The following is a 24,940-nucleotide window of genomic DNA, read 5'->3' as shown; positions in this document are numbered from 1 at the left end:
TTCATTAATTTTTGTTGCACTCGATCCAATTGTTCACAATAAAGGTTTTTATTCATTAACAGTTTATCCAGATTTCAGCACTTCAAAGTGAACAATTCCACAAACCACACAGAAATCTTTTTGGGATGCAAACTCGACGTCGGAGTACTTCATGGTGATTCATTTTGAAACGAGGCACTGCCTTTTACGTTTTTGGTTATCATATCGTCCATTTTTCGTCTCCAATGATCAAACGGTGAAAAAACCGTTCTGTGTGGGGTTATTGAAGCAATACGTTGCATGTGAAGTATCGGTTGGTTTCGTTTTGCTTCTTCGTGACAAAAAAGATCATATGAAGCTTTAAAATGTTAAGTAAGATGTTCTACTTCATCTACTATATCGATTGGAAACCCTCTGATCTTATTGAATTTTAAAAGAGGATGACAGACACAGTAAAAGATTCCCACTATGAAGCAAATTTGCAGATTTGTTTCTTTCAAAATTCAGTCGGATCAAATGATTATCGATTGTTATATACTGTTACAACAAATCTATATCATTATTGTATATTGTTTGTATTAACTTTGAAACAATACTTTTAAAAAATGTGTAAACGTTTTTACAAGCTGTTTAGTTTTTTTGTTACTTGAAATATACCGATTCTGGTAAATTGTCAATATACAGCAGCAATCTAGAAATTGAACTTGCGATGAGTGTGTCCTAGCGATTGTTTTAGTAGAAAGTTTGAGTTATCGCAGAATAGCCAAAAGGTTTGGAGTATCCCATACATCCATTTCCCGTATCTTACAACGTTTTTTGAGACTTTTAACTTTGAGACAACGATTTATGACTACTCTCAGTTAGAAAACATTGAAGAGGTTCGAATAAGTATTGAAACTATTCGACAAAGACTTAGGGAATATAATTTGCAACCCTGTGTTTGTACTCGAGGCCCGACCTTAACCGTGGGTCATCGTAGAGCCCGGCTAAATTTTGCTACAGAGAGAACGTCAATTGAGTAGAAGCGGGTTGGGAACAAGTTCTGTTTACAGATGAATGTAGATTTCGTCTGAACACATATGATAGAAGCGTTCGTGTGTTTCGACGGCCAAATGAAAAATATGCTCAGTGTAACTTCGTAGATATCACCTTATTTGGTGGAGGTTCCATGATGGTTTGAGGAAGCATTTCTTTAACAGCACATACCGACTTAGGGTTAATAAATAATGGGAACCTTGATGCTGGGCGTTACATTTTGAACATTCTAGAAGAACATGTCGTGCCATACGCCCTTTTATAGGTCCAAATTTTTTACTAATGTCGGATAATGCACGACCACATACAGCCCATGTTGCCCGAAATTATCTTGCTGACGTTGGGATTAATGCTATAGTCTGATCAACTCTCAGTCCACACTTTAATCCAATAGAACTGAGACATTCTTGGGAGACGTTTAAGGGACCATCCACACAGGATGTGGAGCGTCGTCTACAAATTGAAATTCGAACCCAGAATTTGAGTATGAATAGAAGATGTGAGGCTGTCATTCGTATTAGAGGTGGAGGTACTTTTTAACAAATTTTGTTAATTTTTAATTCGTTTAATTAAAACAATATTTTTTAAAAAATTTTTGTAACAATTATAAATAAATATGTTTATTTTCCTCCTTTAATAATAATCTTAATAATAATCAAATATTATTGGTATAGTGCATTAATTTCTTGAAACAGTGTAGTTCAGATATTTCTACATATGAATATTATTTTTGTCATGTTAATTTAAGTTTTCTCTAATATTATTATCATAAATAAGGAAAAGTATTATGAAGTTAAAAATATTGTTTAATATTTTCTTAAATAAAATGAAACAAGAAAATTATTCAGACAATATATTCTTTTAATTACAAAATATTCCCTATATGCTTTATAATTTGCTTATATTTTTTGTAAAATTCGTGCTTGTACTTAAAAATCGACATGTCTTTAACTCTAGGACTAGAATAATATTTCGTACACTCAGGTAATATCACAGTCGAACAATTGACTTTATAATGATTCATTTGAACCAAATCGCTGGGCAAAAAATACGCCCTACTGACACCAGGTTTGAGAGCTTCCAACGCATAATGGTTAAAAACCGTAAGCGTCTTCTCAGTAGCCACGAAACTTTTGCAGGACTCGCCGTACCGGCTGACTTCGCTTCTGTTCACGTCCGCGAAATACACCACGTCCCGTTCGTTCGTTTCCCGAAAGTAATAAGCGTTCGCGACGCAAAAGGATGCGAAACCGCGTTCCAGTCCTTCGTGCGTCGCGAACGCCATATCCAAAACCTGATGCCAGGTTCGCGCCTTCAACGGCACGATTATCTCGTCAACGTCCAGCGGCACCACGAACCGCGAACGCAGGTTACGATACAGGCAATCGTTGTAAACGATTAATTCGTAACGCCGTTTCTGCCATATTCGCCTCTCAAATTCTTCCGCCTCGTCGGTGGGTGGAGAGTTGATTTGTTCTTGCGTGATTTCACCGAACTGCCTCGTCACCGTTTCCTGGGGTGACGAGTTTACGTACCTGCAATAACCAACTCTATTAGAACTTGTAGGAAGTACTGATGATTGCTTACCGTCTTAAAATTTTCCTGACTTTATCGGTGACCGTTCCAATATACAAATCGATCTTGTCAGCACCCAAAATTTTAAGCATCTCCATCCATTGCACCAGCTTCTTGGCAACATCTGCGTTGAAATTCAGCGGTTTGACACAGACAGTGAACTGTCGCCTAATCCCTTGGGGCTCGTTTAAATCGAAGACGTGCGTGTAAGCGTCGACTTCGCATGGATTAGTAGATAGCCGCAAGGATTTCGGTTGCAAACCGAACGGAATCCGGCAGGACACGAGGATAGGGTTGAAATACACGTGTTTTGAATCTTTATCCCATTCGTCGGACCAGATGTCGGTGGTTGTTGCTTTTGTTACGTAGGTTAGAGTATCCTCTGAATTTAATTGACAGAACAATGATGTGTTCAGAGAACCTAAAACAAAACTTTGATCTGCATTATAAATTAAAATATGTTCTTAATGATAAGTTTATGGATTTATCTTGTGAAAGTAGTTCTACTGTTTTTGCCCAAAGCAGGCGACAACATCAAGCGGAACTTGGTAACAAGGTAATATTAATTATAATGAAAAACGGGTGACTCGTACAGTTACTTAAACTTAATAAAATAATGCATTCGGATATGAAAAAAATTACATCCGCCAAGATGAAACTGCGTAATACATAAAAACGTGTATGTACAATTGATAGTCTTTAATCCATTAAAATTACACTTTAACTGTAAAATTAATAAATTAGTATTTCACCCATAACATATTTACTAAGGTAGATAAACTAATAAGTGATAATTGATAAGTGATAAGTGGTAATTTTAAACAATAGACATATAAACAATCACCTTACAGTCCATAAAAATAATACCTACACTCGACTTTGTCTATAACCAATCAATCTAAACCCAATACATAACAGTTCCTAAAACCACGCATTCATATTTAAATGATTTCATGTAGATAAAATCAAACCCATTTAAATTTTTATAAACACGACTCGCCTACGTACCACACACACGAAAAATTTGGACGAGGTGTTGGCACATCTGATTAAATCAAAAATCAATCACAAATAACATATGTTAGAATGCGTTGTTTATAAATTAATAAAAGACTTCGTCTTATGATTTATCTTCTCCGAAATGTTTGAATGCAATAAAATATATGATGGCCAGATAATCGTAGTTCGTGGTCGATGGACCGAGCAATTAACAAATGTTGATTAGTTGATATTTGTATTTTATGATTGGGAAAGATTATAAATTAATTCTATGGGAATGGTAATAAATTACGGAGACGGAAACGGTTACTGTTTCTCACACTGTGGCCAAAATTTTTAACTCTCGTATCGAAGATAAAATCGATTAATATGACTAGCTCTTTAGTTTAATTATTCAACAACTTGCGTCAGGAGAGATGCGTTCTTTGACATAATTCTTAGATAATTAATGTTCAGTTGTGGAAACTGTAAAATAATGGTTAACCGTTGATGTGTACATAAGTAATTGATTAAAACTCCTACGTATTGATTTTATTATTTTGTTAATTTTAACGGTACTCATTTATGCGTCATTAAATCCCGCATATTTCATTATCACCTTATATTAAACTACATCCAACCTTATTTTTAGTGTTTTTATTGATTTTATCGTTGTCGATTAATGATTCAAGTAATAAATGCAATAAATTTGATTAAATGTTTGCCATTATAAATTTACTATGTCATTATGTAAATACATTTTCGTTTACTAGACGCAAATGTTATTTATGTGATTATTAATTATATTTAAAATTATTACGTAAAACCTAAATTGTAATTAAAAATTATTTGTGTGACTTAAAATTTGATTGTAACATAGTAATAACCGAGATGTAAGTAGTCAAATACGAAATTATTAAGTAACTACTTATACTATTTTTTTAAGAAAAAATTATGAGTGGATATTTTAACTTTAGGAATTATATTTTAATAATTATTGTGAGAACTGCGAAATTGCAGCATTTCTCAATGTATCTTACTTTTTTGTAAAAATATTGTTTGTTCAATCTGTTTAATGTAAAATACTTTACAATACCTAAAATATTATTCATATATTACAAGAAAATTAATAGCAAGTTGATTTCGAAAATGATGTCTGGCTATAAACTAAACATATTTCTTAGGTTATATTCATTTGTTTTTGAGATATTTAATTCAATTTTAATTTAATTATTCTCTATTGAAATGATATTACAAAAAATATGGAAAAACGCTAATTAGCAAATTGGAATTTTAAAGGATTTGAAGCACGCTTGTGATTTGTGAAGATGTGTGAAGTTTTTTATCATTATTGGTAATATGTCAGTAAATATTCATTTTGGATATAGAATGTGCTACTTCATACATTATGAAATGTAAAGAATAAAATTCTAACCGTAATGATTTGAAATATTCCCATTTGATATAAGATAGATATTAGTTTTACATCTCGATAAATATTTATTTTAGTTGGAAAGTAATATTCCGTGTTAAATGTCCTTTAAAGTAGAAAAAATAAATAGAAATATCAAATTCCTTGTTCAACATTTTGGGATATCTTATATGGTTCCTGACAGGATTCTCTTTTATTAATGTGCATATTAAAAATGAACTTTTCAATATTACAATTATTGCTAAAACAGATATTTTAGTTAGTTATTCCATATACTGAAAATTTTGAAATGATTAAATATCTCGGAAACAAGTACAGATAGTAAATAGGTTCAAAGTGCAATAATATTTATGAATTTTAGTTTGAAAACAATGTAATTACTTGATTACATTATATCAACGGTATTGAAAAAATTTTAGAATAATATATAACATTTCGCTATAGTTGCAATCATCATTTCAATGTAATGCTTGTCTAATGAATCAGATGCAACATTGTAAATTAAAAGTGTATACAAAAAGAAATACGATGTAATCTCAAATTGTGCTTAAAATTACAGTCGAACTGCGATAACCCGAACCATGATTTGCTACCAAAAAATTCGACTTCAAATAAAACACATACTTACAAAGTTATAAATATGTATTTATCATATGCAATACCCAATGCAACCAATATTATTATTATTATGTAAAATTTTTATTTTAATGAAAAAAGTCAGTTATTGGTGTTTGACGAAAGTATTTTTATTTACATTTTTTTTAAAAAAACTACGATAAAACCAGTACAGAACAGTTTTGTCAACATTTCCATACATAGGTTTTCTCACACAAAGACAAGTAGCGAAATATATTCATTACCCTTGTAGGGATTGCCTTTAAGATATTTAATTGGAAAAACCCTTAGTAAAATGTACTTCCATTTAGAACTTAGGATGTCGTAATCATGTAAACACCATAAAATAAATTGTAGGAGTTTCCGGCATAATTCTAATCAATCGATAATTCGAGTTATCGAATGTTGTGCCATATAGCTAGTTCGAGTTATCAAGATATTCGAGTAATCAAAGTTCGAGTTATCAAGTAAAAATTACGCATAATTTTCATCCTAGACGCTATTTCCAATCAATTTTCTTCGAGTAATCGAAGTTCGACTGCATTTACTATGAAAAATTATATTTTTGATATAATAAAATAGACAATGATCACGTTTTTAATTTATAAATTAAACTAGTTTTTAATAACAGTTTAGTATTTCTAATAACAAAACATTATGAAGTTTAATTTTTCTTTGCTATAAAAAATCTCATAAATTCTAAAAGTTAATACACACAAAAGCAGGAAACATTTTGCAAAAATCACCTGAAATAATTGTGCAAAGGTCTCGCTTCATTCCAACTGAAAGCGTGATTGACGTGTTGCTAAATTCAATAACATTGATTATAATTAATCTTCGTCGATATGAGATTAACAATAATAAATATCCGAATATAAATTATATTACTTAATTAAGTCGCATTACTGTTGTGGTTGAAATTCAATTACTCCACGGACAGACTATTACATTTCAATTTCAATCTAATAGCCTTATCGGATTAGAAAATATAATTGGTTTTCTAAGTGAAGAAACGGACGCGTCTCTTAACTAATTGTAAATAAGTAAACGTGTGAACGTTACAAGACTTGTAAATTCAAGCACAATAAACACATTAATGGGAATTACAGTAACAATATCCAGGTATGTGAATGTGGCTCGAAACAAAGAGATAAAGCTGGAACCGTTTTTCTGGTTAAGGTAACACAAGTGAGAAGCCCGATAATTTATATGTGAAGTTTAATATACAGCGATTTGCATACGGGAACACGCGATGTTAACAGGGACGGATTTTTCACATTTCGCTACGAGGAAATCCTTGTTTCGAAAAGTCCTCCGGCCATAAATATTTACCACATCTTAATTACAGTTGGAAATATACTTATAGATAATTTATTAATTTATATAGTGCGTACGGAATTATAAAACGTGCAAACGCCAACTTGTAATGTACTGACCATACTTTCAGATAATGTGTTACAACAATGTCCATAAATCTGATGATTTTTTTTTATTGAATAAAATATCTAACAGCGTCACGCGAACTGAAATGGCTGGAAATCTATTGTGCCGATCATTATAAATAATCAAAAGTACATTTTAGAACCTCACGCCACGATTTAATGTAGTTAGAAAAAAATCCAACAATCCGAACCGATAATTACGAGCACGATTTAGGACACGATTTACCCGTTAAATTGTTTAAAGCAAATATCCGTGTGACTGTTGGTCTGTGTAGGAGGAAATGTGTTTAAGTAAACGTTTGGTAATTGCAAAGGTATTAATGGAATTTATTTTTTTTTTAATAAATAAACATAGGCTTATTATAAATGTTGATACCATTAAAACTATACCATCTATAATTTAATTGTTTATCAGTTTCTATTTTTTCAGATAGATTATGAAAAAAGAATTTCGTTAAAAAATTTGTAAAAATAATGAACTCTTAAAATAGTTTGGTAAAAATAAATTTTGTACGTTATGTAATGTATTTACATTGTACTTAAAATTTTGTATTCAAAACTAGTTTCAGGTTATTGTTCTTGTAATTATGCGCTTGCCTATTTTTACATAAATATACTTATTAGTATTTTGTCGGTGTTACTCATTAAGATAGAAAGGTCAATATGCTTAATTTTATTATTTAATATAAAATACGTTTATTTTAAATGAAGCATTTAATTTTTGTGAAAATGTGTATTATAGATTTGTATATATTGTTTTATTTAAATAGTTTCTAATATAAACGTTCCAATAAAATGAAGTTCATCATTAAAAAATTCTGAATCAAGAGCAAAATATTACATATATGGATTTAACAATTTTAAAATGTAAGTAAACTTACCTAGTACCTAGTAAGTTAATAAATATATTAATTTTACCTCCTTCAGATGAAAATTTTTACTATTTAAAATTTTTTTTTTAAAGAATAAGCAATATTTAAGTGTGATAATTTAAAAAAAAGTTGATTAGAATTACATCAAAAAGTGAGAAATATTGTTACCTTTTACCATACCAATTATCCTGACAAAATGAAACGGATCAAGCCTTGTATCTTTGTGCACCGAATAAACAAAAACCCTACTGCCCCCAACCCTTCTCCATCCCGTTCCAGCACCCTTTTCCGCCTTCACCTCCGTTGTCAGTCCCCCGCAATCCACCTCCTCACTGTCCCTCTCGATCTGCTTCAGCAGCGAGTACGCCACGATCTTCTTCACCGGACTCCCGTAACTCCGGCCACCCTCATCAATCGTCAGATTGACCAGCGTCACGTACAGACTGCAAACGGTGACCAGGCTCACAACTATTGTCCAGTACCGCGACGCAACCGATGGTACTACCATAACAGACCGCGAACTGTATCAGACTGCCCGTCTGAGAGTACCGATGGGCAATGGTGTCGATGGTACCCGCCAACGGTACGACATGTACGTGGTGGCGCTCAGTGGGAATCGCGTTACTCACACCCGGTACCATTTCCCCGTTCGGTTGTGGGTGGACGCGTTGGTAGCTGATTCTTCCGGTGATTTGCTGTTTTTGGTTCGTGGCTTTTTTGCTGGCAATTAACGTGTAACGGGTACTGTTTTAACGATCATCTTAATTTGGCAGTCACCTCCTTAAATGATTATCAATATATATAATATATGAAGTGCCATAGCATTTTTACTAATAGGTTAATTATGTTAACTATACTTGAGAATATAGTTTTAATTAGACCATATTTGGGTACATACTTTTGGTGATCAAGACATATTGCTCTTAATACATTAATTTAGACTAGTTGTCCATTAAAGAAAAGGCCAAAGTACTACTTAAGTCATCCAATAAATTTGAGCGGCCTCAAAGATTGATCATTTAACATAATTACAAAGTACGGAACTACCATTTAAAGATAATATTTTAATCGCGGCGACATATTACGGAGGCAATAAACCCTTACACCTCAATTTCAGCTGCCACACATAAAGATAATCTTTAGCTATTATTTCCCGACCGTCGTATATTAACATAACAATTTTATTCTGAAGAGACAAGACTGGTTGATGATAGCGCATCTCTCGGTACTGTTTCTAAACTAAATTACACATCGGTGCCTTAATGGCACGGCGGTAATGCTAGTCACTTATCTCAGGAAGAAACTATGCATATCATTCTCTAATGACCTCTATTCTAAGTTTATTGCAGAACTCGGCCTGGCTATTTTATTAGGTCTTTGACCACTGCATCATTCTATACAGGGGTCATCATTATTTTTGTTTACGGTTTAAGTATTCAATTAGTTCTACCTGTTGATAGACAATATAATATTTTATTTACTTACACTTATTCTCGTATTTGTGTATGTGGAATTTTCTGCATTCTATTTGAAAAGAAAATTAATTAAATTCTTGGAGTTTTTAGATGATACCTTAATTTAGAATATAAAAGTCTTTTGAATGTGCTGACGCAGATGCGGCTTAATAGTGTACTCGGAATAGAGGTATTTGTTAAATTAAGAAGAATAAAGAAGTTAATCTAAACTATCTTGACCAAACCTAATCTAAAGTCTCGGCTTTAAACCTGCAGATTCGTGCCGAGAATCAACTCATATATTTTTAGAGTATCCTGTTTGTTAATGACATAAATATAATAAATGTTTGAATTGTTAAAGTAATGGTGAGAAATAGATTTGTTAAACGTTCATCGACGTTCGTTCCGCATTAAACGACAGAACAAACGGAACCGGTCAGTTTGCGGTGTGTGAATAATGTCGTGCGTCTTGGAGACATACGCCAGTTGTAACTACCGGCAAATATGTGGAACAAAGTTGTTTAATTGTGAAAAACAAACGGCATCTGTGCAGTTAATTTGTTTTTGCTGTCACGGTTTAGAGACTAATGCGAATGTGCGATCGACGTTCGCACCGTTAGATGCACTATACGTTTTCTGATAATCGACACCGGATGATTTTCTGCTATTCTGTGCAATTTAAAAAAATAAACAACACATTCATAGATTAGATGCAAATACTGATAAGAAATCTTATTGGTATTTCAACTAGTTATTGGATTTTAATTAGTTGTCGCCGACCGCAATGTATAATTTCACGATAAGTATCTAGTATTACCAATAATTGTCACACTAAATTTCTTCTGATAATTATAATTACAAATAATATTAACTCATGTCACCAAACAGATAGTTAAGTTTATCGATCGTTTTTGATTTACAGTCTCGCTTTCCATAACCGGGCACATTTAAGCTTCGATAGAATCGACTCGGACATTAAAAATCCAACAATTTATTATATTCGGTTCTTCAATTATTCGTTAGCATCAATAATTGACCGCATCAAATTGCCGGTTCTATTCGAATATCGAATTAGACCGCAAAGAAAGCGAAGATAAACAATTTCGTCGATGAATAGATTTTTCGAGATGGGTTTAAATATTTGAGATTGTAACATTACCGTTTTCAGATCGGGTTGTCTCCAGCATCTCCATTGTTCGTGCATGGACATCTGCAGTTTAACAATACACAGTCCTATATTTATTTAATGGACGAAAAATGCTTTAATGACCTGCAATTATCTAACAGTAAATCTTTGACAACCTATATTTTAGCTGCCTCTAAATGTGTTTATAACAAGGTTTTAAAGAACCACAATTTACACGTGAGAAACCGGAAAATATAATTTAAATGTTGTTTTTAATCAAGAGAATCCAAAAATCGTAAATGTTTTTACAACAAGAAACTAAATGGTTTGACTGATTTCGTCTCTCCATTAAATAACCACCAGTTTAATTAACGCGAGATCCCGTGCCGCCAAAAACTGCCTCATCATATTTTTCGATCGAAGTGACCGCGGTTTTAATTTTTCCCCGTTTTTTTTTTAATATCACTGACAATGGTGTTGCCAGTCATTATTCAAAATTAAGGTGAGCAATACAAAGAAATCTTTATAGTGACAAATTGCAATTAAAGTATAATGCTTAAATCAAAACTGTGGTTTTTATAACTTAAATTATGATTATACAAATCCATTTTTAGAAGAAGTAGTTAAAATTCCCACTTTAATATACAGGTGCTTGTATTATTAGTGCCATAATGGGTCAAATATCTCCCATTAAAACTGGCTACCTAACGAACAAGTATTTTTTTTTTTTTGCTCGTTTAATTACAAATTTGCATGATATCAGGTTCCTTGTGAGAAATCCGCCCAAATTATAGCGCCAGTAATTTCACACATGCCATTATCTTGGCATGGGAATTTTACAATCACAACTATTGACTTGCAAACAAAAATATTTTTTGTTAAAACAACTTTAATTGTTGCAGTTTTTACATTTGGATTATACCAAAAGCACCGCTGCTGACTTAAAACATAATTCAATTTGCTTTTAGTTAATGTATTCGCTTGAAACTCCGCAACTATTAAACCTAACTAGACATAATGGCGATTTTCTGCCATATTTGGATACAAAATCTTACCAACGAGCAAATTTAATGATGTTAAAGTAAGTAAATGACGATCGTTAGATCAATTTAATTTAATTGTAAATTATTTAATTATCATTGTTCGGCTAATTTTGCTGCTCAGGTAGACTGTGGTACAAGAGGGGCAATTAGTATTGAATAACTATTAAGCTGTTTTTCTTCAATAATTTAAATGAGATTTACAGAAGAAATTTTACGACCATCATTGTTTATGTTTTTCTCCATACTAATGCACTAAAACAAAAAAACTGTTAAATATACATATATGTGTGAGAATATTACCATTTGAATAAAGGTCAAGTTCGTGATATGTATCGACACTATTAAATAATGTGATACAGTTTTATTGGCGAACAAATCAAAAATTTTCGAATACTGACATTTAAAACAACAAGTTTTTTTTTTTGTGTGATGTAAGAAGAAAGACACAGGATTAATTATAGTCACTCAACCATGCGATTACTCGGAACTTGATTAATAGACGCAGTCAAATTTGGATTTAATGTTTTTGTCCAATTTTCATTTTAGGAATATTGCGTCCGTTAAATTTTTGAAGGCAATCCGGCACGATATGGTGAATGTGCGTGAAATTTATGCAATTGTACTTCTTTGAGGTCGTTATTTAATTATAATATGGGTCGGCATTAAAAACGTCAACTTTTGGAAAACTAATTAATTGCACTATAATTGCCCAAAAACTGGGTCTTAATAAGTGAATGTTGTACAGTGTTGCATAAAAGGTTGCCAAAACTGAATTGTAAACATGAACACCCTCGTAATATAAAAACAAGTATTACAATTAATAAATAACTCGTTTATTTAATTTTCGTATATACAAAATTTATAGTCATTTACCATACTTTGGCAACTGGAGCAGAGTAGGAAAGAGCTGGAGCAGCAGCGTAAGTGGAGTAAGCTGGAGCGGCAGCATAAGTGGAGATGGCTGGAGCGGCAGCATAAGTAGAGATGGCTGGGGCAGCTACTTTCAAAGCTGGAGCAGCATAGGTGGAGATAGCTGGAGCAGCATAGGTGGAGATAGCTGGAGCAGCATAGCTAGAAATAGCTGGAGCAGCAGCATAGGTGGAGATGGCTGGAGCGGCGGCGTAAGATACAGCCGGGGAGGCGGAGATCTGTTTGGTGTAAGAGTAAGAGGTAGCGACTGGGGCCTTAGCAACTACGGGGGCGGAGTAGGCGAGAGCTGGGGCGGCAGCGACGGCTGGAGCGGCGTAAGAGAGGGTGGATACAGCTGGGGCGGCGTAGGAGAGAGCTGGGGCAGCAGCGTATGTTGAGACGGCTGGGGCGCCCAAAAGACCAGCGTTAGCGGCAGCCAAAGCGGCGCAGAATACTACAAACTATATTGAAACATTTAGTATGACAATTTTTGCAGTGGTTTAACTCTATTTTATTTACCTTGAATGCCATTTTTAGTTGTTTAGTCGATGTATGGAATACAAATGATGATTTTGAGTTCCTCCGCCACCGTTTATATAGGTACAATGGTTTAAAAATGGGTGTGGCAATACAATTTTTGCATTAATTGGTGTTGCTTAAGCACTTGGATTATTTTACTGGATGTTATTAATCATTCTAGACTGTCTAAAAAGGATAAGGTTGCAACTTCAGATATAATCTATGATTTTTTAGAGGCAAATTATATCTGATTTATTATGCATATAATGCAAGTTTTTATAAATTTAATGCGAATTAGTGTACAGATCTCTTTTTATAATTTATTTTATTTATTATAAAAATTATATAAATATTGAATTAAAAAGTTTTTTCATTACTTTAGATTTTGTCTTACATTTAACTAATATTTTGTTATTTAGAATAGATATATGTTAAAAATGTATCAACTAACATAAGTGATACTAACAATCTTTTATGTTTCTTATAGATAAAGTTCCATTTGAATAATTGTAATATAGGATTAAATCCTATACTATACGTACTAATACTAGTACTTATATATTCGTAAATATATTTAGTTGACATTAAGAACTTAAAACATTTCAGTTATTTCTTTAATATATTGTTGCTAAAAGTTGTTAATTGAACCTTCTGCGGTGAATGTTGAACTTGCCAAAACCCCCCACTTGACACTTCTTTCAGAGTATATAAGTTGACCCACAAGCTTACAAAAACATCATAACCACACACCACCAAAACAATCAATAAAAATGGTCTTCAAGGTATGTGTCCCTACATTTTAACAATTATAATCTATTAATTATTATTATAGTTCATAAAAGTTTTGCTATTAAATTGTGTATTTTCTAGTTTGTAGTATTCTGCGCCGCTTTGGCTGCCGCTAACGCCGGTCTTTTGGGCGCACCAGCCGTCTCTACCTACGCTGCTGCTCCAGCTCTCTCCTACGCTTCCCCAGCCATCTCCACACTCTCTTACGCCGCTCCAGCCGTTGCTGCCGCCCCAGCTCTCGCCTACTCCGCCCCGGTAGTTGCTAAGGCCCCAGTCGCCACCTCTTACTCCTACACCAAACAAATCTCCGCCTCCCCAGCCATCTCCACCTACGCCGCTGCTCCAGCAATTTCCACTTACGCTGCCCCAGCAATCTCCACTTATGCTGCTCCAGCTATCTCATCTTACGCTGCTGCTCCAGCTATTTCAGCCTATGCTGCCCCAGCTTTAAAAGTAGCTGCCCCAGCCATCTCTACTTACGCTGCCGCTCCCGCATACTCCACCTATGCCGCTGCTCCAGCTCTCTCTTATTCTGCTCCAGTTGCCAAGGTTTGGTGAAAAATGAACTGATTATGTAAATAATTAATTTATGAGATTAAATAAAAACAATCATAAAAATACTCGTGTTTTATTGCTTCAATCACTTACGAATACATTTATTAACATATATTAATATTTATAAAATAAGACGCATCAAATAAAAGTAGTCGATATTGTTTTTTAACTATTAATATCAATTTTATACGAATAAAGACGAAATTGCTTTATTGATGATAATCTGTAGAAGTAAATTTATTTATTTTTTAATATTCATGTATTTTTAAAAAATGTAATAAAAACATCTACTGTTTTTATTACTTTCTAAATAAAATCTTTGTTGCGTATCAGTTATTATTTTATTAAACATTACTTTAATATTATCTACTCAATGATATATATTATAATAAAGTTTATAATTATCCTTATCGATCTCGGAATAGGATACGATTTCTATCCCTTTTATTTAAATATTTACTATCAATGTGAAGAGTTAATTCATTAAGCAATATTTATGCCCCATTATATTGTTAATAAATAAATTATTACTAAATTTAATATAAATGTTGATATTTTATGTAACAATATATTAAAAAATATATAATCTAAATATGTTGTTATATATATTAACTAGCGATATGAAGAGTTATTAAATTAAGCAACGTTTGTTCAATGTCATATTACTTAATAAATTAAATTTGTTTCAATCCAATTCTTAGCATTTCAAGAAACAATTGTTGTTGTAAGAACTAATTTAAGCAGAAAAATTTTAGAATTTCACAATATTAAAATATTTAATTGCAATTTTATAATAATAATTCGATTTTTAATAGCAAGTATATATACCACATAGTTTTTATTTACAAATCTGGCAACTTTTTATGTGATAATTTCTAAACAATTCAATTGAAATAAATGGTTTGGTATTACGAAAGTTCTTAAATTGGAGCATTTAAAGGTGAATGGTCAGTACCAAAATCCCCACTTTTAATAAAACATCCTTTTGATCATATGTATAAAAGGTAAACTGCAGCTCTAATTATCATCATTAACAAGCCACCCAACCACTGACAAACAAATCATCAACAATGGCATTCAAGGTAAAAAAAGTAAATCTACGAAAATCGCAACATTTATATTACAAATTGTTTTTGTAGTTCGTAGTATTCTGTGCTACTTTGGCCGCCGCCAACGCTGGCCTTTTGGGCGCTCCAGCCATCTCGACCTATGCTGCTGCTTCAGCTCTCTCCTACGCTTCCCCAGCCATCTCCACACTCTCTTATGCCGCTCCAGCCGTTGCTGCCGCCCCGGCTCTCGCCTACTCCGCCCCGGTAGTTGCTAAGGCTCCAGTCGCCACCTCTTACTCCTACACCAAACAAATCTCCGCCTCCCCTGCTATCTCCACCTACGCCGCTGCTCCAGCAATTTCCACTTACGCTGTCCCAGCAATCTCCACTTATGCTGCTCCAGCCATCTCCTCTTACGCTGCTGCTCCAGCTATTTCAGCCTACGCTGCCCCAGCTTTAAAAGTAGCTGCCCCAGCCATCTCTACTTACGCTGCCGCTCCCGCATACTCCACCTATGCCGCTGCTCCAGCTCTCTCTTATTCTGCTCCAGTTGCCAAGGTTTGGTGAAAAGTGAACTGATTATGTAAATAATTAATTTATGAGATTAAATAAAAACAATCATAAAAATATTCGTATTTTGTTACTTCATTAATTTACGAATACATTTATTAATATAGTTATTTTAATGATTTAATAAACTATTCTATTTATATACAGTGTGGCCCGTTTGAGAGCGAGACAGACTCATAAAATTTGTATTTTATATCCGATTTTGACAAACTTTTTTTTTTCAATTGTAAAGTATGAATATAATTACTTACAGACATAGGGTATTTTTAGCCATGAATGTCGCTTAATTAAAAAAAAAATAAATTCATAAGAAAAATATGATTTTTAATGTTTCCATAGAATTATGAATATGCATTATGTTTTATAAAATTTGATATTTGCCTATTTCAGGGGGTATTTAATCCAGTGGTATATATTTTTATGCTTTACATTTGAAAAAAAAAAGTTTTTATGATGGTGCCCTGCTTTCAAATGGGCCACGCTATATATGTATAAATATATAATACATAATATATACAAAATAAGAGACATCAAAAAAAGTAGTATATATTGTTTTTCCAATTATTATTATTTATTTTATACGCATAAAGAGGAAATTGCTTTTTTAATGATGATCTGTAGAAATAAATTTTATTTATTTATTTCTCAATATTCGCTTATTTAAAAATTATTTGTAATTATTTTATTAACAATTATTTTAATATTAACTACTCACTTATACATAATTATAATGTCGTTTATAAATATCCTTATGTAACTCGGAAGCGGATATCATTACCAAGTCTATTATTTAACTATTTATTAGCAATATTCATTTATATTTTAGAACATATATTGTTTTTATTTTTTTATAAATAAAATATTTATGGTGTATATGGTATATAAAAATTAAAAAAAAACAATTTTAATATTATCTACCTACTTAGTGACATATAATTATAATAAAGTATATAATTATCCTCATGTACCTCGGAAGAGTATATGATTTTTAACTCTGTTATATAAATATTTACTAACACTGTGATGAGTTAATTCATTAAGCAACATTTGTGTTCATTTATATTAATTAATAAATTAATTAGTTTTATTATGTTTGATATTTTATGTAAACATTTGATAATAAGAACTTCTTTAAATAATTAAATGGTTGAACAGGAAAATTTTAATATGATATTAATTGTATGATCGTATACATAATATTAAAAGATTGGATATGTGTTCAACTATATAATAATTAATAACATTTACATGCATTTTTTTTAAATTACCTGATAATTTGTTATATGATGATATTTTAACGATCTAATTAGAATAAAAGGTTGTTTTATATTAGGAAAATTTTAGAGTCTTTAAACGTGAATGATTAGTTTACCAAAATTTCTCACTGTTGATAAAATATCCTTTTGATGAGATGTATAAAAGGCAATCATTATCATTAACTAACCACCAACAATGTTATTCAAGGTAAATAATAAGACCGTTATTAGCTTAATAATAATTACAATTCGTTATATTCTGCACCGCTTTGGCCACGGCATACCTACACCCCTGCTCCACAGGTCTATAATTGTGTCACTCACTTTTTAATAAATATACATTTTATAATTTATACAAAATATACTTTTTTAACCATTTAGTTTTTAAGCAAATAAAAAAAAATTATAATAATAAACAACAAATGTCAATGTTTGTAAATTAATGAGTTACTAATTTTTAACTGTTTTTTCTATTTATATTTCATTTATAATGATAAAATTGCATTCTTGATTATAATAATATTTTATAGAGACAAAATCCTTTATATTTAATTATTATTAAATTTTTCATTTAGTAATTTTTGTAAATAAAATAAAATAAAAATATTTATAGAATGTAAGTAAATATTTTAATAAAAATGTTTGAATATTATTGTATCTTCTAAATATGGAGAGTTATTGCATTAAGCAGTATTTGTGCAAAAATCGTATAATTATTAATTTAGTTTTAGTATAATCTTTAACATTATATGAAAAAAATATTATTTTAAGAACTAATGTAAAGATTTAAATCGCTTTAAAATTTCACAATGTTCATGTATATATAAGCGTATGTATATGTAAGTAATATTAAAAGATTTTATTGTGTTGATATGATAAATAATTAAATAATTAATAGAAAGTGTGTATATACTTTTTACTTAAAAATCTACCAATATTTTATGCTATTGCGAAAGTTCTAGAATTGGAGCAATTAAAGGTGAGTGGTCAGTTTACCAAAATCCCCCACTTTTAATAAAACGTCCTTTTGATCATATGTATAAAAGAGAATCTACAACTCTAATAATCATTAACCAACCACCGACAAACAAATCAACAACAATGGCATTCAAGGTAAAAAAAAATAAAGTTATAAAAACCACAACATTTGTATTGTATATTGTTTTTGTAGTTCGTAGTATTCTGTGCCGCTTTGGCCGCCGCTAACGCTGGTCTTTTGGGCGCTCCAGCCGTCTCGACTTACGCTGCTGCTCCAGCTCTCTCCTACGCCGCTCCAGCAGTCTCCACACTCTCTTACGCCGCTCCAGCCGTTGCTGCCGCCCCAGCTCTCGCCTACTCCGCCCCGGTAGTTGCTAAGGCCCCAGTCGCCACCTCTTACTCCTACACCAAACAAATTTCTGCGTCCCCAGCCATCTCCACCTACGCCGCTGCTCCAGCAATTTCCACTTACGCTGCCCCAGCAATCTCCACCTATGCTGTTCCAGCCATCTCCTCTTACGCTGCTGCTCCAGCTATTTCTGCCTACGCTGCCCCAGCCATTTCTACTTATGCCGCCGCTCCAGCTTATTCAACCTACACTGCTTCTCCAGCTCTTTCTTATTCTGCTCCAGTTGCCAAAGTTTGGTAAAAGGAGAAACGAACTGTTATTGTAAATAATTAATTTATGTGATTAAATATAAACAATTATAAAAATACTCGTGTTTTATTATTTCAATTTATACATTTATTAATAATGTTTTTTAATTAAAACAACTATTAATATTAATTTCATATGAATAAATACGAAATTGTTTTTTTAAATATAATAAAAACATTTATAATTTTCTATGTCTTGAAATAAAATATTTAGTGTGTATTTGTAATAATATTTTAATATTACCTCAGTGATATATAATTATAAAAAAGTATATAATTATCTATTATTTAAATATTTACTAGCAATGTGAGTTGATACATGATACAATATTTATGCATTATAATTTTTGATATTTTATGTAATAATTTAAGTCTTTAAAGGTCAACGGTGGGTTCACCAAAATCCGTTACTTTGAATAAAATATACTTTTGACCAGATGTATAAATAATTATTTGTTTAATTACAGTTCATAATATTCTGCGCCGTTTTTGCCGCCACAATGTCTACTTACGCCTTTGTTCCAGCACTCTCCTACACCGCCCCAGTAGAAGCTAACTCTCCAATCGCTATTTCTTATTCCTCTTTGCTTCTCTATCTCTTCGCCGCTCTAGTGTCCACCTCTTATTTCTACACCAAACAAATATCTGCCTCAGTTATCTCAACACACATCGGACTTGCTTTAAAAGAAGTTGCTTCAGACAGAAGGATCCAAATCTTTCTAATCGGTATGTAACAGTTGGGTTGAAAAGTTCTTTTTTTTGATAGAATTTGATTTTATTATTCAATATAGTTGCCTTCGAGGGCGTACTTTCAGATCGATACACTTATTCCAGCGATTTTTGATCCTGTTCGAAAATACAAAAATTAATTTTCCAGGTTGAGGTTTGGGAAGAGATAATAGTCCGATGGAGCTAAATCTGACGAATAAGGTGGATGAGGAAGCAATTGGAGCTTTAAATCAATGATCTTGTGTGCCGGCGCATTGTCTTGCAAAAACAAAATTTTTTTTCGCTTCATGTGAGCCCGTTTAGCAGCGATTTCGGACTTCAATCGCTCCAATAATACTCGCTGTTGCTCCCATCGGAGGGCCTGCCGCTACGGACTTCATCGACAGTGGAGTTTTCGTCCACCATGAAACTCTCGAAACCAATATTTCACGGTGTAATCTGAAGGAGCATTGGCCCCATAATATTTATCCAACCTTTCTTTTATTTCCTTCACCGTTTTGTATCTCAAAAAATAAGGTTTTATGAGAGAACGAAATTCATCACGCCAAACAAGTAACCGAAAATCAGCTGTCAAAACAAAACTAAGGGCTGTATCACGCTGAGATAAAAAATAATTTATTCCATCCATAAAATCTGTTCGAAATTGTTCCCTTTGATATTTTGGCCATCTCAGTTTCTATATAAATTAGATAGATATTAGCGTTAAACTCATTTCAGGCTTACCTGTTTTCAAAAAGCTCCCAAATCTACAACTTTCAAAGTATAGAATTAAATAACTGCTGATATTTTTGTGTAGGTGTCCATTTTTTCCTTAATTGTCTGGATTTTGTTATTTTACGGCCATGCAAAGCCAAGATAGATTCTTCAAATATTTTTAGATGGCTTAGATGTAAAACTATTATGTTCATAACGTAGTAACAAAATAATAATCGCAATCCCAACATAATTTTTATAGTTATTATTGCATTTTTAAATACATATTTTAGTATCTTAAAAATTACTGAATAAAAAATGATTACACAAACTGCTGTGATTTTTAGAGGTTTTTTGTAGTCTAGCGTCAAAATCAATAATTGTTACACATTACTTAACTCGTTACCGCTATAAAAAATTTGTTCTAAATTCATAAAATAATGTCTTCATTACCTGCCAAAAAAGATTGCAATTGCATTGCAACAAGTAATGTATCCAACTTTTTTCGCCAAATTCTCGCATTCAGGGATCAGGTGAACGTACAAACGCCACACCTTCCAAATCATTTCATGCATAAAATTAATTTGGTATGTGATAAATAAATTGATGTAACGTTAATTAACTACACGTTGCCATGTTCCCATGCAAAATGATAATTATTGTTTCCAATCATTTTTTGGTTAAGGAACGAAAGTTCGAAAGGAACATGACATTTTCGTATTGTAACATATCTCGGATGTCACGATCACTACGACCGGTTGTTTTTAAGTTGTCGGTTTCGTAATTTGGAGCAGTTTGAAGGTATTCGCCATAAAACGTAATTTATGCCCACGTTCTTGCACCAATTGTTTGTTGACTTTTAGCTCCTTTATCAAAATTGATCTATATTTCAGTTACGACACTTAAGCTGCATCTGATGTCAATTAAGATCAACGTCCATATTTCCATTTAATTTGCATAAAACGTGAACAATTAATACTTAACTTTATTAATAGTGGAATAAATATTAGGTAATAGAATATATTAATCTTGTAAATCGGACGAATAGGATTTCCTAGATCTCAATGAAAATTAACACTTTATAAAACTTTAAAAAAGGTTAAACGTACTAATAAAAATATACAAAATGTCAAGAATGTTTCAGTTCAACTCATATTACAATGAAACAACAATAAAAATTTCTCCTCTGGTTTAACATTTTTTAGCATATATATAAGAATGTGTCACAATTAAATAAAGCATAATAAAATCCAGAATTTTTTGAATTCTGAAAGTGAATTAATTACGAGAATTTGACAATGAATGTTTCCGTGGGGAAATTGATAACCTCATTAAAAAATTCTTTGAAATATAATTAAAAAATTAACAAATATCCGGTGAAATAAAATTAACGAATTATTTTATTTTCATTTTATGTTGTTGATAATTAAATGGCTATTTGAACATTATTGTGACTTTTGTATAACATAATTAGAGAAATTACACAAATTATCTGCAATTGATTAATTAGACAAATTTAGAGTTTAACAACTAATTAGATTCGGAAAGTTAAATTTGTATACTTGTATGATTGAACTATGATTTTTAGATTTCTTAAATTAATTAGGCGTGTGCTTAATTTATATAACATATATTTAAACAAGTTTTTTATTATTTTCATGGCTTTATTGTGTCAGCAATTCTGTTTCCTGGTTTAAAAAATACTGTAATACGTGTCAATAATTCTAAAAGAGTATAAGATAAATCATATTGTGATTTACATATTTTTTAATATTCAGTTACCAAAAATTTAAATTTATTAATAAATTAATTTTAAACTGGAATGTACATTAAAAAACTTCATATATTTTTTAAAATTAACTAATTAAAATTATTAAATAGGGTTATTAATAATTTTAGATTATAATAAATCAATAAAATTTGTTCATATTGCAGAAATACTATGCGTTATTTCACTAATAAATATTTGAAACAATTTGAAGGATAAATTGTTGAAAAAAATAAATACTATTGTATTTTACTCAATCAAATCATAAAACAAGGATATTTCTTAAATTAGATTACATTTGAATCGTATTTTTATATTACAAAATTAGAACAAAGTGATTTAATATTTATTAAATCTTAAGGTTGTTACATATTTGTTTACTAACCTTACTCAATACGGGATGTAAAAAAAAATAATTTAAATATTAATCTGCTTAATTTAATACCTATGACTATAATAGTCAAATTGAGAAAAACCGATTTCAAGGTAGACCGTCTAATTTACGTTTATTTATTTCATCGAATTATATTTGTTATGAATCATAAGGTGCTCTAGTAAACGCGATACATATACGTAAAGTTCAGTTAGTGATTTAAAATTTATTATTAGTTCTTGGGCAAAGATACTTATTAAAACAGGTTTGTGCGGCGTGATCTTGAAAACTGAATGTGGAACATTCAAAGCTCCCCCGAAAATTGATTTGAATCGTATATAAGACCAGAAATTTTAGGTAGGTTTATCACTCACAAAAACTACCAACAACCAACAACACAATGGCAGCTAAGGTAAAAAACACTCAGTCGATAGAGTTTCTTTTTTATTAATTATAAATGCTTTTTTACAGATCATCGTTTTCTGTGCCGCTTTGGCTTACGCCAATGCTGGTCTTTTGAGCGCCCCAGCTCTCTCTACCTATTCCGCTGGTCCCGTCATATCTGCTTACTCTGCCGCTCCAGCTCTCTCGTACGCTGCCCCAGCTATCTCCACCTACGCTGCCCCAGCCGTTAAAGTAGCCGCCCCAGCTATTTCTTACTCCGCTCCAGCTATTTCTACCTACGCTGCCGCCCCAGCCATCTCCACATACGCTGCTGCTCCAGCTGTGACCAAAATTTCTTCCGTAGCCACCTCTTCCGTCCACCCAGCCCCAGCGTTGAGAATTGCCGCCCCAGCTATCTCCACCTACGCTGCGGCCCCAGCTCTCTCTTACTCCGCTCCAGCCATCTCCACTTACGCCGCTGCCCCAGCTCTTAAAGTAGCTGCTCCAGCTTTGTCTTACGCTGCCCCAGCTATCTCTAGCTACGCTGCTGCCCCAGCTCTCTCTTACTCCGCTCCAGCCATCTCCACTTACGCCGCTGCCCCAGCTCTGAAAGTAGCTGCCCCAGCTTTGTCTTACTCCGCACCAGCTATCTCTACCTATGCTGCTGCCCCAGCTCTCTCCACCTACGCTGCCCCAGCACTGAAAGTAGCCTCTCCAGTAGCTTCCCTCGGATACGCTGCCAACTACGGATGGTAAATCCTGTGCTAGTTGTAATGTTATTGTAAATATTATTATTTATTATGATAATAAATTTTTTACGATTAAGTTATTTGATTTCATTAAAGATATACAACTCCCCAAAATTTGCAATTTTTGTCCGATTTTGACATTTTTTCAATTATAAAGCACGAAAATATGTACTCATATACAAAATCTCATGTTTTGTGGTCTAAAACGAAAACCTAAGAGGTAAATGTCATGAAAATTGAAGAAATTATACTAGCAATTTTTTTATAGAAAATCTATCACTATTGTTTTAAGATCACCTGAAATAGATATATACCAAATCCCATAAAAAATGGATACTTTTAATATTTTATTTACTTTTCCATCGTTCAATTTTATGCATTTATTATGTAATATTTTTCTCGTAGGATCGTGGTTATCTTTCTCAGTTGTTCGGGAGTAATTTCCACACATAATGATGATTAATTTTACCACAAATAGATTTGCTACAATAAATTTGTTACTACGATTTCTTTCAATTTTCAATTTTTCGTGGCTAAAAATTACTTTATAGGTTTTGGTTTTGGACAAAAAATTCAAATTTAATGAGGATGTCTTGCTTTAAAAAGGGCAACACCATATATTAAAAATTACTTATACATAATTATCCTCAATTATAATTATATTAGACTGTATTATAAAATTTTATAAACTTACGAGGTTTAAAATAGGTTAGTGCATAATTAATTTATTATTTGTTTATAAATATCTAATATAGTTTATAGACTAATATAATTTTCATTAAGGATTTAAGAACTTAAGAAGTTCCCATTTTTTTTAACATTTTATCTAATTATTTATATTATATATTAAAATTAAGCCATAAAAATAAAACATCTAATATCAGAAAGGGAGAGAACATTCATATTAAATATATTATATTACGAAAATTAATGATGCTTATTAATTATATTATTTTCAAAATTTTTAATGGAAAACGTTTTCAAACGAAGGAATTATATAAATAAGACAAGAATGTGAAACATTTTTTAAAAGTGGTATAGAAAATAAATGAAAATAAAGGGGAAATATATTTTTAAAGACCAATTCTCTGCAAAAGTAATTCTCACTTTGGAAGGCCAAGGGTCACAAATAAGCAACAGGACCTATTTATAACAAATTCAGAAGAAATAGCACTAAATCTGCTGTTCCAACTCTTCAAATAGAATTCGGACATGAATCAAAATATCGTTAGCTATCGTTAGGTTGTTTAACGACATTAATGGGCTCAACAATAGCTTCTTCCGATACAATTTTAGACTTATGTGCTTTTCTCAGATGAGAGTCGATTCAGCGATAGCCGCCTAATTCGTGTTTGGCGCGAAACAACAAGAACTGCACAATTATGTCATGGTTATCTAAGACTTCCTCTTG

At 32.0% G+C, this 24,940-nt stretch overlaps 6 protein-coding genes across 6 annotated transcripts; 4 read left to right on the top strand and 2 right to left on the bottom strand.

The window, feature by feature from the left end:
• Positions 1-1,860: 1,860 nt before the first annotated feature.
• Positions 1,861-8,436, bottom strand: LOC109598024 (uncharacterized). The gene is made up of 3 exons (XM_049970544.1): positions 8,097-8,436; positions 2,602-3,010; positions 1,861-2,549 (listed from the first exon to the last, which is right to left on the bottom strand). Exons 1-3 carry the CDS (start codon positions 8,434-8,436, stop codon positions 1,880-1,882), a joined length of 1,419 nt encoding a protein of 472 aa, XP_049826501.1. The 3' UTR covers positions 1,861-1,879.
• A 3,926-nt stretch (positions 8,437-12,362) lies between these two features.
• Positions 12,363-13,022, bottom strand: LOC109598051 (cuticle protein 16.5-like). Its single transcript, XM_020013861.2, has 2 exons — positions 12,980-13,022; positions 12,363-12,921 (listed from the first exon to the last, which is right to left on the bottom strand). Exons 1-2 carry the CDS (start codon positions 12,989-12,991, stop codon positions 12,421-12,423), a joined length of 513 nt encoding a protein of 170 aa, XP_019869420.1. The 5' UTR covers positions 12,992-13,022; the 3' UTR covers positions 12,363-12,420.
• Positions 13,023-13,703: 681 nt separating this feature from the next.
• Positions 13,704-14,396, top strand: LOC109598023 (cuticle protein 16.5-like). The gene is made up of 2 exons (XM_049970574.1): positions 13,704-13,761; positions 13,850-14,396. Exons 1-2 carry the CDS (start codon positions 13,750-13,752, stop codon positions 14,324-14,326), a joined length of 489 nt encoding a protein of 162 aa, XP_049826531.1. The 5' UTR covers positions 13,704-13,749; the 3' UTR covers positions 14,327-14,396.
• Positions 14,397-15,349: 953 nt separating this feature from the next.
• Positions 15,350-16,104, top strand: LOC109598062 (cuticle protein 16.5-like). Its single transcript, XM_020013870.2, has 2 exons — positions 15,350-15,405; positions 15,463-16,104. Exons 1-2 carry the CDS (start codon positions 15,394-15,396, stop codon positions 15,937-15,939), a joined length of 489 nt encoding a protein of 162 aa, XP_019869429.1. The 5' UTR covers positions 15,350-15,393; the 3' UTR covers positions 15,940-16,104.
• A 2,171-nt stretch (positions 16,105-18,275) lies between these two features.
• On the top strand, positions 18,276-18,884 carry LOC126266549 (cuticle protein 16.5-like). The gene is made up of 2 exons (XM_049970752.1): positions 18,276-18,311; positions 18,370-18,884. The coding sequence occupies exons 1-2, from the start codon at positions 18,300-18,302 to the stop codon at positions 18,823-18,825; spliced, it is 468 nt and encodes a 155-aa protein (XP_049826709.1). The 5' UTR covers positions 18,276-18,299; the 3' UTR covers positions 18,826-18,884.
• A 3,799-nt stretch (positions 18,885-22,683) lies between these two features.
• LOC109598064 (cuticle protein 16.5-like) lies at positions 22,684-23,605 on the top strand. The gene is made up of 2 exons (XM_020013871.2): positions 22,684-22,808; positions 22,868-23,605. Exons 1-2 carry the CDS (start codon positions 22,797-22,799, stop codon positions 23,534-23,536), a joined length of 681 nt encoding a protein of 226 aa, XP_019869430.2. The 5' UTR covers positions 22,684-22,796; the 3' UTR covers positions 23,537-23,605.
• Positions 23,606-24,940: the final 1,335 nt, after the last annotated feature.

This window comes from Aethina tumida, chromosome 1, assembly GCF_024364675.1.
Source record: "Aethina tumida isolate Nest 87 chromosome 1, icAetTumi1.1, whole genome shotgun sequence".
Taxonomy (NCBI): domain Eukaryota; kingdom Metazoa; phylum Arthropoda; class Insecta; order Coleoptera; family Nitidulidae; genus Aethina; species Aethina tumida.
Note: the sequence above shows the minus strand (reverse complement) of the source record. Positions and strands in the feature narration are given on the sequence as shown.